Here is a 16,913-nt window from a genome sequence, read left to right on the forward strand (position 1 = left end):
TGCTGAGTAAGCCAGCGTGCTAAGCAACTTTGTAAAATCGATATTGATAAGCAACAATATCTATCGATATTGATTTCTAACCAGAAAATAGGAATAAAAGCTTACAGGCATTGAAGCAAAGGCGAATTTAAGGCACTAGGTCCCAAAGAAATTTTACAAAATCAGAGACAACACTACATCGTTGGCTATCACGGAAAGCACTAGGCTTCTACTACAACTATTAACAACTAACCGCAGCACCAAGCCACGTTAGGCCAACAAAGCTGTAAACGCTCCTTCTCCATCCCAATTATTTAAAGCCTCCCTCTTTACACCCTCCCAGGAACTTCTATTTCCTTTAAATCTATATTTATGACATCCTTCACCCAGACGAGGATGATCTCCTTTCCTTTAGCCCTAGACAGTTGGCTGAAAAGGACAATCTTTGGCAATTTGTCATCCTTAATCTACAGAACGTGCCCTAGCCATCTCAACCTTTCTTTCATTGTAGCCCTAGAAAGTGGGATTGAATCAAATTTTTCGTCCAACCTACTGTTTGAAATACGGTCAGTCAGCCGGTTACCCAAAACATCCATAGGCAATTTCTCTGGAAAACATTTAGTAAATCTTCATATGCTCTTCGGAGCGTCCATGCTTCAGAGCCCTGTTTGACAACTGTCATCATTGCACCTTCCAATATTCTAATCTTGGTTAGCATACTTATCCTCCTATTCTTCCCAGTTTTTTTTTAACTGTGGAAAAACACCCTGAGCCTTGGCTATTCTCTTTTTAACATCTTCACTGCTCCCACCGTTTTTACTAATAATACTACCGAGGTAAGTGAAGGTGCCCACCTGATCAACGTTTTCATTACCCAATGTCAGCTTTTCTCTTCACTTATTCCTAGCCTTAGTGACTTAAATAAATAATAAATAAATAAATATATTGGAAAAACCCGTCACAATTGAACAAAAGACGGATAAAAAACAAAAGAGAAGAAAACGCACATACAAAACACAACGAAACTTCTTGAAATGAAAATAATCACGAAGGAACTATAATACAACTATGTAAGAATGGCGGTCCACTGGTGGTTACTCGCTTCTACTCTATCACGGTACTTTTCAAGACACGCTTCCACCGCAGTAAATGGGTCAGGTACTGAATACCGCCTCGTTAGGTAAGAATTACTTGTTCTTAATGGCATCTCAAGTAGGAACTTGAGGTACCTGAAGAATATTCTTCTTATAGTTACTTTATTCGAATTTGTAAGTAACTTCCAGAACGGCGAAACGTAAAGAACATGGGGTAAGGCAACAGCAACAAATATTTGTGCACGCAGCGACCTATTTAGATTACGCTTGGAGGAAACCGAAGCTCCATAAGCTGACCTGATCTTCTTCTCGATGTGCTTTACAAGCAGTGCTCGTGTATGCTGAAGAGTTTCACCGATCGGCAGACCCAGGTATACAATTGACTTAGAGGGCATGACCACCTGTGACCCTAGTTGGATTTCGGGTTGAGAGGCATTCCAGTTAAATAACAGTACTTCACATTTTGTCACATTAAAACTCAACCCAATTTCATCATACTCCATCTCCAAAATTTTAAAGTTAGATTCCAAAGAAGACAAAATTCTTGAAAAGTTTAGAAGGTCATCTGCAAACCCAACTAGGGACACGTCAATGCCTTTAAAAATACAGCAAGGGGCCACTTTTGACTGGGCCGTCGATATGCTGTTGTTGAACAGATCAGGTGATGATACGGCTCCCTGTTTTATACCTTTCTTCACCACAGCAAACCTACGACTTAATTTACCTGACAGTTTAATACGGACCTTGAGCCTACTATACATGTCGTTCAAGGGTTTGACAATAGCACGGTCAACTCCGGACTTTCTCAGCTCAACCATATTCTGAGAATGGATACCCGAATCAAAAGCCCGTTGTACATCATATTCACCTATAGCTAGGCTTTCTTTCGAAATGTGGGCATCCAGTAGAACATTTGCAGCTACATGCAAGGCATGGGCACATCCTAAGCCAGCTTGGAATCCAAACTGGTGGGGAGGCACTTTACAACTAGCTTTAATGTCCGAAATTATGAGCTTTTTTTAGGAAATTAGTAGCTCAAATGGGAAGATTTTATATTCCCACTAGTCACCTACTAAGCTTGTATGAATCTGTCAAGCATGAAACATATGAAGCCAGATGAAACATGCGCTATTCTTCTACATTTGAATAACCGCAATTCCAAAAGCAAATTTCAGTCTATGAAGTGGCAGGACTACTTAATAGCGTTTTCTAGAAAAATTTAGCAACGGTGAACGTTCGGTCTGCTTTTTGTGCAACATAAATTTCCCCATTCTACAGGGATATTTTCTCGGATCAAGTTTTTTTGTCCTCTGTTGTAACAGATAGACCAATAGTTATAGTGCCTGAAACCTAAGATCCTTGGCATCATATGAGGCCTCTCAGACTGAAAGAAGACTTATAGTCACTTTCTGAACATGTTCTACATTTCCTCACTGTATCCACTATTAGTCTACTGTTTTGGAGTGACAAGCCCGCAATTGGGGACGCTCCAAAATAATTACCAACCCTCTTGAAAGAGATGAAATAGAGCAAGCGAGAAAAAAAAAGCAAAGAAGGCCACGAAAAGGAATTGTTTTAGGTACGAAAACTGTTGAAAGCAATGATAGTGAATATGAATATGTTGATCTCAACGACGTTTCGAGTTATGGCTTACTTCATTGCAGCAACGTGGAAGACATAAGCCTTTTGGTCCCAATTCACGATTTTATTTTTATGAAGTTTACGCTTATCAAGTGTTGAGCAGGGATTTTTTTTTGTTTCTCGAATATAAAATATCAAACGAGGTCGTCTCATGTTTTTTTTCATGAAAAAGAGTGGATAGAAATTCATGTTTCCTGAGATTCTAGATAAGGCAGACATTCAGTGCTGACGACATGGCTTAGAAACTTCCTTGCCACAAAACTTGGGAGGTACAAAGATGGCTGACCTAGGAATAATCTTTGATTAAAATCTTAGCTTGCACAGACTACAGTGAATTGAACGTTATTTTAATACTTCTATTGTCATTTTATATACCAGAAGGCCAGTTTTTTTTTTTTTTTTTTTTTTTTTTTTTTTTTTTTTTTTTTTTTTTTTTTACTTTCTATAACTTTATATATATATATTTGAAAAAAGCCCAAATTTAATAGTTTAGCATGGTGTTCCAGAAAATACTAGGATCGTCCAATCCAACCCCGTGAGTAAGATATACCATTTCAAAATATCGCATCCGGGTCAACACCGAATGTAGCAAACCACTTAGCTCAATCGAAAAAATTGACTGTTAGCTCAATCGAAAAAATTGACTGTTTTTCTGAACTTTTAAAACACTTAGTAACCTCTGATCCAGGGGTCACCACAGCACAACCAGTCCCAGCCCCTGGTCAACAGCCGTCAGCATATAGTTTAGTGTGTCCAAACCATGATGTGCCCACTTAAGCTCAATAAGGGGTTGAAGGTTATTTTCAAGACCTGGACGTGTTCTACTAACCAAAAGAACGTCATCCGCATAGGCAGCATGACTCATACCAATGTGACTGCATGATGCATTTCAAACCTCATCACTTGTCATCATATGGCATATGCTACTATAGCTGTTGCTAAACTTAAAGCTTTTTTCTTTTGTTTTTTTTTTTTTGCTTTTTTTGTAGTGTTCCGTAATATCTTTTCTTATTAAGACGGGTTTTCAATAAAAGTATCGCCATAATATACGCTATTCGGCGAAGAACACAAACAATTACCTAGACCATTTTTCAAAATGTATGGTGACAATACCCCACATTGTTCAGTGGCTTGTTTAACATAAATCTGATCAGAAATACTATTTTGCCACCGCACACGAGCATTTAGTTACCAATAGATTTAAATACCAATAATATAACACTGACACAATTGACGAATCAACAATAGCAAGAATCAATGAAAATAAGAGTCCGAAAATGAACAACATCATAGAAATCACCAGAAATGTCAACAGTACAAAAATACCGTGCATTTTTCTGTCGAGTAGCCTGCTTTAACAACTCCTCAAGAGCATAATGAACATGAGCGTCACCAAATCCCTTCTGAAATTCGAGTTGGTAATGTGTTTTTAATATAGATGTTAATTCTAAATTCTGTCCCTTTTGTCTTTTCCGAAGACATTTTGTTCGGATTGAAAACTTTAAAAATCATCTTGTGAGCCTGAATGTCGGCTGGCTGTCTCAAAGACGGGCGGCCGACCTTCTTTCTGTAGTATAAGTGTCTTTGGGACCTTTTTTGAGTGGATAGCACCACAAGGAACTTCTAATGCTGCAAAATTGATGAAGTGACATATCTTTTTTGATGATGTTTTGCGTTTTCTTAGCAGGTATGCTCGAGCATTTTTAGGGATTGCTCGTTCCTGAACTAAAAAAAAAACCAGTAATCTAAAAAACAGAATTCGCCCTTTCTAATAATATAGGTTTCATCAAAACTGAATATCTCTTTCTCTGGTACAAAACAAAAGAAGCTATAAATTCTTTTTTAAGATTTCTTGGAAATTAGGTTTCGACTTCCGGTTTTTGTCGTTTATTCGCAACGTCTTCACCAAGTCTAACGGCCTTTAAGTCTAAATCCAAGATTTAACCTTAAATCCAAGGGCCTTGATCAACAGCATGTGAATCGAGATTGCTGCATCAAAACCCCGTACTCAGGACTCAATTACCCTACTTCTAAAGGTTACCATATTAAAGTGGTTCCTGGCTTAAATAGACCAGGGACGGCCAAACGGCTATCGAGTCCTCTACATTCATCATTTAATCACTAAAGGTAATGCAAAAGCCTCTAATCTTTTATCAAAATAATAATATAGATAATAATAAGATAATATAAACTGTTATGAAACGATATAGCTTACCGCCCCCCTTATCAATGGCTCACCCACGAACCTCCAAAGCCGGAACCACAGTCCGGAGCCCAAAAAAACTTTTTTTAGGGAAAAAAAAACTGATGATGTCCCAGCCATAGTTAGCCGTCGTAAAAATTGACTAACTAGCCACTCATCCAACCCATAAAGTTTAAAGCAAGGTAATAATGATTTCCGAAACAGCAAAACAAAGTGAACCCAAGGTGAGGTTACTATTTTCTGGGCCATGTAGCAACCTTTTCCGCCCCAGAAAAATTACAAAAAGGGCAAAAAATTAAACTTAATATTAATTATTATTTCAAATTACAAAAATATTATTCTTAGGTTGGATGCCAAGGACTTGTCAAGAAACATTTATATGGTAAAAGCACCACTGAGTTGACTGAGACAGCTGACACACTATTGAAAACCCTTAACCACCAAAGCCATACAGTGTGCGACCTTGACGCTTTAAAGCGTAGTCTACATCTATTGCAGTTACAGTCTTTTTCTTGACATGCTCTGCGTAAGTAACAGCATCGTGAACAACTTCCTTAAGAAACCTTAAGAACCCGTCACGAAAGTAAAACAGTTCAAAATAGGGATGAAACCTTTTAATTGACAGCGAATAGATATAAAAATTATTTAACTGGATGTTTCGAACACATATACAGTGTTCATCATCAGCAGTAAAACTGATGATGAACTGATGGAGTTTTACTGCTGATGATGAACACTGTATATGTGTTCGAAATATCCAGTTAAATAATTTTTATATCTATTCACTGTCAATTAAAAGGTTTCATCCCTATTTTGAACTGTTTTACTTTCGTCATGGAAAGGCAGTGTGGTCTTCGAAGTTATCTAAGAACCCGTCGGGTTTCCTCGTAAGTTAAGCCAGAATTAGTCTACGTTTTTTGCCGCTGTGGTGAGCCAGTCTTCTGATTCCTTTGCCAGGAATAGCTTTGCGATTACGTTTTGTGCCTCCTTTTCAAAGTACCTTTGCTCCTTTTCCTCTTCCTGTCATATTTTATGAAATACCGATCTCTTGTAAAGTTTTGTCAGACTAACAAAATTTTAAGAAAGCCCATTTACTTAATGCTAAGAGAATCCTTCCCCGAATATTGTTTTTCTGTCGCGAGTAATACACAGCCTGCCAAGTCCATAGCCAATAAAACCTCGGTCAAGAAACGAGTCAAACATACAGCAGTTTAAAAGTCTACTTCATCCAAAAAGACTACTATGCCCATGGCTCGTAGCAAGAAACCTGTTAGGGTTCTCAAGGAACCTACTGTTGCCAAAAACGCCCTACCGCCAAAGAAATCAGTACCAAGAAGGTATCGTCAGTCGAAAAGGCTCCCGCCAAGAAATTGACATCTAAAAAGCCAGTAATTTTCACGAAAGGTTATCCTATGCTACTAATCAAGACTTTTTAGGGCTATTAAAGCAAATACTCGACGGCCGAGAAAATAATGTTCAGCTGGAAAGATTTACTTACATATAAAAGCAAAATTTTAGAAGATGGGCTTTTGCAATAGCGGTATTGCGATGAATGGGCTCATAATCTGTATTTCGACTTTATCGTCTATTTTGGAAATTAACTTAAATTAAAAGGCACAAGTAAGTTTATCATTTTTAAGGAAGGCTCTAATTTTTTACTATAGTTTTACCGAAAGCAAGAGCCTTGCTCTTCGACTTATTAAACTTGACCTGTTTTGGTATATTCTCTAATAAGCACAAAAAAATCCTCCCTAGCAGACAATATTGTTCTACTTAAATTAGATATCATCAGCGTAACTGAGAATGGAAAGGTCTAAAGCTTTGAAAATGAACTGATTTTAATCTTATTTTGGGTTCAATCACACTGTTTTTATATATGGGGTTGGGATTACCACACCCCAGTGGATTTCTTTCCAAACTCGTATTTAGGCTTTACAAATAACAATCATGGGAGGATCTTTACATGGAGGAATTTGTCATGGGAGAAGAGAATTCCCATGAAGGGGTGCAGGATTTTCTAGCATTGTTTAAAAAAAACAATGAAAAATAAATATGAAAAGTTTTTTTCAGCTGAAAGAAAGGAACAGCATTAAAACTTAAAATGAACAGAAATTATTACGCATATGAGGAGTCCACCTCCTCTTAATGCCTCGCTCTTTACGCTAAAGTACGTTTAGTAATTTCAACTATTTATTCTACGGCCTTTGTGATTCAGGGGTCATTCTTAAGGAATTGGGACAAAATTTAAGCTTTAGTGTAAAGAGCAAGGTATTAACGAGGGGGCAAGCCCCCTTCATATACGTAATAAAAACATACGAATATAGAAGCTTGTTACGTAAGTTAATTCTTAAGTTACGTTATATTTTATTAATAAAAACTTTCGTAAAAATTAAAAGTTTTAGTTGCCTTTTTAACCAACCAAAAAGTTGGAGGGCAACTATATCTCCTCCCCTGCTTCTTTTTTCTCAAAATCGTCTGATCAAAACTATGAGAAAGCCATTTAGCAAAAAAAAAAATGCTAATTTCGTTTTAATTATTCATGTGTGGAGAGCCAAAATCAAAACATGTATAAATTAAAAAATGTTCTGAAATTGAATAAAAAACAAGTTTTTTTTAACTGAAAGTAAGGAGTGACATTAAAACTAAAAACGAACAGGAATTATTCCGTATATGAAAGGGGCTATTCCCTCCTCAACGCCCCGCTCTTTAAGCTAAAGTTCTTTACTGTTTTAAAAAGTAGAGTTGAAAGAAAGAGTCAAACTTTAGCGTAAAGAGCGGGGCGTTAAGGAGGAAACAGCCCCTTTCATATACGTAGTAATTTCTGTTCGTTTTAAGTTGTAATGTCACTCCTTACTTCCAGTTAAAATTTTTTTTTTCAATAATAAATAAGAATGCTTACTAGGTTTGGAAGCGTGAGAAACGTCACGAGCTGCAAGAAATAGGAATTCACCACAATTCTCTGTTTCAATTAGAATATTATTAAGCAAATAATGGACGTTTTCTCAGCTATAATCATTTTTTTAAATCTAAACTGGTTGTTCGGGGCTGAGTAAGCCTTATTTACATCCTTAATTATTAATAACTAACAACTCCATAATTTACAAAGACTTTAACGACTATTTTAGGCCTATAAGAGCAGCGCTATCAGTTATCTTTTTTTACGAGTCTTAATACACCAATACGGAAAAATTTGGAAACAGCTCCAGGATTAAAAAATAATTTGGTAAAACATCTCTATATGCTGCCGAAGATGTTTGGTTTGAAGCTCTCTGCCAAATAGTAGCTCTTGTGTATAGTAATTGAAAATCTCATAATTGGTTATTTCCACGCGAAAAGTCTTTTTGAAGGTGGATGACAGTGGGTGATTATAAGAGACTACCAATTCAATACTGATATGTGACGCTAACCAGATTATCCCCATTTAAAGATTCTTAACTCAGGATTGGGGGGGGGATAGAAGATTTTGGAGGAGAGAAATAGACACAGTCTCTCTCACTTGGTAGCTCTGAGGCAAACCCTCAGGTCTTTTCCTTTCCTATAAACCCCAAGATCTTAAAGGGTTATCTGTAAGGTTCTCACTCTTGCAGTCAGTAATTCTAGCTTTAATATTGGCGTGACACTTAGCAAAAATGACGTTTAGTATATAATGTTAGGTTTAAATACGCTTAGTAGATAATTTGGGGTTTATATATGCTTAGTATATAATCTCAAATCATCATTGGTGCCAAATTTTGACCGGTCACAATCACCCATATTTGGTATCACAACTTAAAAGATTTACAAATTTCTGTGAAGCTGGATTAAGTGACCAACCAGGTAACTCTGAGCTCAGACGCGCATTTGCAAGCTTCAGCGGTAGCGCTCAACATAACAATTGTTGTGAACGTTACGAATTTGGCATATCGGTACTGACAGCCTCTCTTTTATGAGTAGTATTTCAATAGTTTTTCTATTATGTGAATCTCTGTTTTGCTTTTTTTACCTATTAATCCTACTTACATAAATGTGCTGTTTTCAACATATTGAAATAAATGAAAACTTCAAACTATTTTTCTCTTTTACATTATTACGCAAAGTAGCTTAGGTTACATAATAGTGATGTGAAAACAGTTTTAGTCATGTATACACGACTGACTTAAGAGAGAATTTTCCGATATCAAATAATAAACGTTAAAAGTGAAGATAAAAGTTAAGAACTAACGTTACTAAAATAGTAATGTTAAAACCAGTATATATTGTAAAGATCCAACTTTCGTAGCCTTAAGAATTTCGTGCTATTCATTAGCATCATTAGATTATTACTAGCTACAGTTGCAAAGCTTGTGTTACACGATTTTGATATCGGAAAACTAATAACATTGACTGGATGGTAATTCTAGTCCCTACAACCATTTTTTCATGTATAAAATGATGAGCATGAAATTTAGGGGGGGGGTAAGATTGGGTCCACATCCAGGGAATCAAGGGATATGGAACTTCAGGGGGAAACGATATTAGAACATTTTGAAAAACCCAAGCCTAAATTGTTTTCAAGATGTTTGAAAACTTGTTTTGGAAAGTGTTTTATAATAGATACTGAACACTAAATGCAAAAAAAAGTAGAGCTGGCTTATTACCTTCCATGTATTCAATAACACATTATCTTCGAGCAGTCGTGTAGAAAAGTTAATATTTAGCAAAGACGCTACTTGGTTAAATTTAGGATATTACACAACACATAATAAAAAATCATAACAACGTACAACAAATATACATACAACGTAAAATACATACAAAATCAAAAAAACATAAAATTTAGAACTGGTGCTAGGCTTTTGCTAAAATTATCAGCTGTGAATTGCTGCACACAAAAGCAGTATAGTGTAAACAAGCTTTTGGGTGGGCGAAGATGAAAATCGTGTGCACTTGTTTTTTGTTTTGTTTTTTCAGCCAGCTTCATCACTAATGTTGCAGTACCCATTCCCTTCCATTTCCCCTGACCCCTATACCCAGCAAAGCATGTTCAATCTTATATAGTTGAACCAAGCAATATTCTAATAGCCCTGCATATTGCGCTATTCAGTTGTGTGCAATTTTAAATGGATTTTGACTCTTTAAGATTAAGTTGGTTGTGCTAAACTTTTAATATGCGTGATTTTTTGAACTATTATTTTTTGTTTGTTATTAAGTTGATTTGGTAGCGGGTTAGCTGATTTAATCAATATATAGTATAGGCATCAGCGGGTCACATATAGCAAACGCATAAATACAGGATAATTCACAGTATTATTACAGATCCTGAAATATTATACTGTGACATATATCTTGTAATTTTAAAATTACTCATATGTACATATAAATTAAACTTACAATCCACACTTAATCCTAGAATAGAAATAAACAATAATTTGGTTCTGTATTATACAGACTTGTCATTTTTCACAGAAAATACAGCTGTCTACCATTTTCTATATTAGATTCATTCAACACTTTATCAAGTTAAATTTATACTTTCTCTTCAATTACCAACCGTGCAAGTGAGAGTACCTTTTTTGTCTTGTGGTGTTGCGACAGTACGCCTTCGACCGTCAAAGAGAAGAAAAAGATCTTTCACATAACGCAGAGTTCGCAGAGCACAGTTTGAATAGATCAAATGTTAGAGGAAAGATACATTTCAAACGTTTTTCAGCAAACACAGATGCCTATTCTAGAATGTTTTGTTTTTTATATTCTCAACTCTATTAAAACCTTATAGATCAGAGATACATCGTTCAAAATTGAGTTTACAGTATTCACACACAAAGCTTATACTGTCTTTGTTCATTTCAGCTACACCTAGCATTACACTTAAGTTGTTCAAAATATCCAAACTGTTTTCCTCTAGTTTGCTTCCAATCTCTGTATTTAGAACATCAATGACATAATACAATACTGTCAAAAACTCTTGTGCTGTCTCATATGGAACTATTATACCACCAGATAGTCTGGGTGAGAGGCGAATCTGGCATAAGCCTTTTTAAGGTTTGAATAAAAATGAAAAATACTTAAAATGATAAATTATATATAAATACTTATTGATAGATAAGTCTATCATCCATCCTTCCATACATTATTTCCAGGACAGACCTAAGGTAGATGGTCGTAGAACTAAGGGATCAAAGGTCGGATTAATTTTGCTGGAACTTTACATTTTTGGCAATTCAGGACCCCCTAAAATCACAATTATCAGCTAATTCTTGGCTGTGATTGAATAGCTTGAGAAAGACTCTTTTGATTAAAAGGACTGCTGAATATACAAAATATTCACAGAATCTGAACAAGATTTGGCAGCATTGTAGCAGAAAACATACATTAATGAAATCTTACCAGGGATGCCAATTGGAAGGGAAAAATTGACACTAAGAGTTTGAAAATTACTTTCCCCTTTGTATCTTTGTTCTAAAAAAATCTAACAAAAATAACAAAAAAGTTTTTTTTCTTCTGTAGATCAGGGTATCTATTTCTTGAGGGAGAATATCGTTTTATTTTTAAGATTTTCTTCACCAAGCAAAGCTCATTGTCCTAGTGCTGCAGGCTAGAATTGATAACAATAAAGAGTATCGGTTGCTACCGCCAATTTGTGAGCATAAAATATCTAAATTATGAGACAAATATAGATATATTTTTCGAATTAACTTTATTCTACTTGCAGCAGACATTTTCTACAGGATACTCATCCAGAGATAAATGTCCCATAGGTAGCGCATATGTTGAGTGAAATACAACTAATTTCAGCAACAATCTTAGTACATTTATGTCAATTCGTCTTTTGGAGGTAGAAAAAAAATGTTTATAAAACCAAAAATAGCGAGAAGTCATCATGATATTATAAACAAAGACAGTTCTACATTTATGGGTTATTACATGAATCTAAGACGCAAGACATAGGAATTCATCAGCACTTATTAGGCGTTCCAATTAAATGAATTTGGAGCTATAATGAAGTTTCAATCAGATACTTGAATTGAAAATTAAAACGATCAACTGATTCATTGAGCGGATCTCTCCCCACCCCCCTACCTACTTCCTTGACCAAACTAAAAACAATTTGATCTATCTAGTTATATTAAAAATGTTATTATAAAATACTACGTCTTGTTTTCTTTTTCATTTCTCCTTTCTTGCAGTGTGCTACCACAACTGTATTGTATTTAACGAGGATAATTGAAGCCATGGAAGGATAAATTAGATGATATGGTTCCTCAAATTGCTAATGATATTGGAGAATTGAAATATAATATCACCAAAACTCTGATTGACTCCTCATTAATTTTTTTCAAACTTCTAACCTAATTAATTAAAAAAGAAAAAAATGTTTTGTTTCTGGAACAAGATGTAGAGGGTATTCATATCCACTTTTGAAAGTTTTAAAACAAGAAAATCTGATCTTGAGCTGATAGATTTTAGGTGGTAAAAGAACCGTAAATATCAGGGAAACAAATTTGACAAATATTAGAAAGCGTAATGGGCCCCTATTTCTTGCGTTTTTTATTTTAAAAACAGCCATTGATTATTTAAAAAAATATATTCTTGAAGTAAAGAGCAAAGTTGAAACTTAAAACGAGCAACAATTTTAAAGTTACTTAATAAATAATGTTTTTTACAAATTATTTTGGGGAAAACTGCCCCCTCCAAACGACGGCACTGATTGCCAGTTTTGGTTGAATGACTGGCAAAAGAGAAAGCCTGAATGATCCTAGGAGCCTTAGAGTACAAGTTGTTTATCTCTGAAATTTCTTTTTTAGATGGCGCTGTAGGATGACATTTGTACAGCCTTCTATCATTTTCATTATGAAAAGTTATACACAAGGGAATGCTTATAATAATATTTACATAAAGCTTTTTAATGTGGATGGTTTTGCATATTAAGGTCTGTGTGTATGTCAAGCACTGTATCTTGAGTATTTGTATTGATCAAAATTTGGTGTTAGAAGATGGCACCAGATTTTGTTTAGTTCTATAGAAAAAGAGTAATAAAAGGTCACTCTCCAAATATCCTGGATGGCCTATATGTATCTATGGACCCTTGTATTCTAATGTATGACCCTGAAAGAAAGAAGTAAAATCAATACAAGTGGTATTACAAGCCACAATTCTTTCAGGAGGGGGAGGTCCTATACACATGACTTTTGTCAAGGTAGATATTTCAAATTTAAGAGTATGCTAGTGGCCTCTTGGGCTGCTTTTACTGTCACAAATGCTATATTGATACAGTAAATCCTCTTTTCCAAGGAAATACATTCTAACCATAGTCTAACTAGGCCTAGCCTTTTAAGTAGGCCTACTAGGTAGTCTACTTATAAAGTAGGCTAGTTGAGTTTAGTAAATGAACTGAGGGCTCTAAATATATCCTATAAGGTATTGTCAAGAAACTGTCTCTACCTTTTCTTTATTTTGGGCAAATTTTATATTAACAGAATATTCAGGTAGCTAAGAAATAAACATACCTCTATAGATCAGAATCACATGCTGAATCCAAATTTGACACTCATTTATATTGGAAATGAAATTTACCCCCTTATATATACCAATTCAGAGTATATATTCATGCATTAAGGGGAGGGTAAAGTTCATTCTTGGTGCAAATGAAAGTTAGGCTTAATTTAGATTTAGAATGCAAATCTGACTATAGAGGTAAGTTTTAACTTTACCCCCCTAATGTGCAAATATATACCCTGAATTAATATATAGCTTATAGGGGTAAAGTTCATTTCTAATAATCCTTAGATTGCTCCAAGCTGCAATTTAAGGTAATAAAAATGCCTAGCCTATTAAATTTTTGGATTCAGGATACAATTCTGACTATAGAGGTAGCCTAAGTTTATTTATTAACTACCTGAGTATTCTGTTAATAAAACTTACCTTTGTTTCCTATTGTATAACCCTGAAAGAAAGAGTTAAAATCAATAAATATATATTATAAGCCATAATCCTTGAAGGAGAGTGTTCCTATAGATGGGTGGCTTTTGCCAAGGTAGATATTGCAAATTTAAGATAAAATATAGGTGGCCTATAAGATAGGTTTTGCTGTCCTAAATGCTATATTGATACAACACATCATCTTTTCTAAGGAAATAGCCTAGACCTTCTTTCTAAAAGTAGGCTAGGCCTAGCCTTGTGAGTATTAGGTAGCCTACTTGTAAAGTAGGCTAGTTGAGCTTAGTAAATGAATTAAGGGGCCTAAATATATCCTAGAAGCTATTGTCCAGAAACTACCTCCACCTTTTCTTTATTTTCAGTTCTTAGAAGATTCTATAGGCTAGGCTATATGACTGGTTTATGCCTAGGGTAAGCCATTCACTATAAGTAAAGAACAGTATGGCTAAAAAAAACATACAATTTTGATATAAAAGGAACTGGCTTATTATGCTGATTCCAAATATGTAAAATTTCTTAAAATTTGTGGTACCCATCAAAGGCTAAAATAATGAAAAAAATTGCCTGTTTTGAAAAAGGAGGGAAACACTCCCTAAAAGTCCAAAAAACCACTAATGAGAGTTACACTGTCAAATTCAGCATATTAGAGAAGGTCATGGATATGTTTATTTGTTTGTTTTTTTTTCAGTGGTGACTATTAAACCAGTGGTCCCAGAACATTAGGAGAAGGCTCATTTGAATAGAAATTAAAAGTTCTAGTGCCCTTATTGAGTGACCAAAAAGATTAAAGGGCAACTGGCCCCCTGTCATGTCTGTTTCTCCCCCCACCCAAAGTTGTTTGATCAAAATTTTGAGATGGTCATTTTGTTCAGCATAGTTGAAAGGTCCAAAAACTATGCCTTTGGAGATAATTTGCCCCCCCCCATTCCCTGGGGATATGGATTTAAGTTGTAATATCTGCTCACTGTTTACATATAGCATTATTGTTGGGAATTTTACATGAAGTTTTAAGGTGGGGATGGTGGTGATGGATTTTCTGCTGGGAGGATTTTTCATGGGGAGGGAATTTTATACTGGGAGAACTTGCCAGAATTCCTGTACAAAGCTATTTTTATTTATATTACTCTTTCTTTGCCAACTCAATTTTACATGTGGGGACACTAAGGATAACTGTTCAGGATAAATTTCCACTAGGATTGAATTTTCTAGGAGATTATCCCGTGGAGGTGGATCCAGATTTCTTGGTATCATTAAAAAAAAACAATTAGAAATTAAATTAAAAAAACAAATGATTTTTTCAGTTGAAAGTAAGGAGCAACATTAAAACTTAAAACAAGTTTTACCCTTTTTCAAAACTGGAGTGATCACACCTAAACAGAAAATGTCCGGTACAATACCATGTGTTAGTATAATTTGGTAAGCTATTGCTAAATGCTCCGATAGAACTGGACCACCATTCAGTAGGTGTAGAGCACAGATTTGGTCGGCACCGGCGGATAATTTCTTCTTTAATTTTTGACAAAGGTGGGTTATTTTCGCACTAGAAATCACGAGGTAATTATGCTCTTTCGTCATAAGCTGATCGAGCTCTTCGCTAAACTTTTTATTTTTCACTTCATCTGGTGGGGAGAATTCAGCAGCAAAATAATCTACCCATATTTCCTCATCTATATCACTAGCATTTTGTCCCGTACTTTCTACAGGCCTGGCACGGAGCTTCCAGACCAAATTAGGGTTTTCAATGATTTTTGAAACTGTTTCCCGTTTGAGGCTACTACGATGTTTTCGTAGCTCTTTCGCGAACCGCCGTTTTGTATAAACCCGCAATTCATTGACTACCCCGCTTTTTGGCCGGTCGCACTCGTGCCAAACCCCCAGCCAGAACTTGGCAGCTGCTCTTGCCTTCACAAGCTCACTGTTAGAGGCCCATCCTTTCACTCGCGACCCACGTCGGACGCTACGTAATGGGACAGCAACCCTTTCAGCTACTCTCAAGGAGTGGCAAATTTCGTAGAAATACATGTTCAGTTGCAGGCGTATCTCGCTTTCCGTTAGGTCACAATCCCACTGTAGGAGGTGGAAAGGCACTTTAATTTTCTTCAAAATTTGTTCACAATTGAGCTGGAACTGCTCACGGACTACTTTTTTCCAATCACGTGCTGGCTCAGGCTTGGTTTTTGGAGCACACTGGGGACTGACGGCTGGTATTGCAAAAGAGAGAGGTAAATGATCCGAATAGGCACCGTCAGATCCAACCGAGACTGACTCTAGGTCCAGTTTGTAAGTTACTACATGATCAAGATTTGAGACGGTTTTTGCGGTACTGATATAGGAATAGCACTTATCCTTCTTAGCAACTTTAAATCCGCTTGGTAAGGCGTTCAGCAATAGTACAGCCCGATGGCAGGAATGATCGTCGAGATTGCAGTTAAAGTCACCAAGAATTATAACAGGGCATGATTTCTGGACTAAACTGAGGAGGCACTTTCCGAGCTTCTGGCATGCTTTTGCAAACTTCTTTTCTGAAGCGATGTCATTGTAATTGGTTGGTAAATAAACATTTACGAAAAACACGCCATGCATTTTGGCAGCTTGGAACCATTCATTCTGCTCGAAACACACGGGGGGCCCCGAGTTAGAGCGCGTGATTATGGCTAGGCCACCAGAGGGACGACCCCGAGTCCCAGATCTTCGCGCAGGTTGAACGAGGTAATGCATATCCGAGGAAAACTTTAGAAGGTTTACACTATCATCGGTCAGAAAGTGTTCCTGTATGCAAATACAGTTATATTCTTTAGAAAGGTCAGTTAGAAGGGGGATTCTGTCCAACACTTTACCGTTCATATTCCAGCAGAATATTCGATTTTCCATTTACGTGCTAGTGTTAGGCTGGGCTTTGTTAAAGGGACAAGCAGCATGGTAGCAAGAGTGTCTACTAGAGCCGCAGTTTAGGCATTTTTGCGGATTACTACATGGGTTGTCCTTACTAGAGCTGTGACCATCGCCACCGCAGCGCGAACACCTTTCTGGTTGCGAACAGTCAGCTGCTAAATGACCAACAGCATGGCACTTGAAACACCTCCTCGGTAGAAAGCGGAACT

General features: G+C 36.2%; 1 protein-coding gene across 1 annotated transcript; it reads right to left on the reverse strand.

The window, feature by feature from the left end:
- Positions 1–1,045: 1,045 nt before the first annotated feature.
- Positions 1,046–16,656, reverse strand: LOC136029735 (uncharacterized). Its single transcript, XM_065708240.1, has 4 exons — positions 15,156–16,656; positions 13,798–13,819; positions 5,356–5,480; positions 1,046–2,064 (listed from the first exon to the last, which is right to left on the reverse strand). Exons 1-4 carry the CDS (start codon positions 16,654–16,656, stop codon positions 1,046–1,048), a joined length of 2,667 nt encoding a protein of 888 aa, XP_065564312.1.
- Between the last annotated feature and the right edge of the window lie 257 nt (positions 16,657–16,913).

Source organism: Artemia franciscana, chromosome 7, assembly GCF_032884065.1.
Source record: "Artemia franciscana chromosome 7, ASM3288406v1, whole genome shotgun sequence".
NCBI lineage: Eukaryota > Metazoa > Arthropoda > Branchiopoda > Anostraca > Artemiidae > Artemia > Artemia franciscana.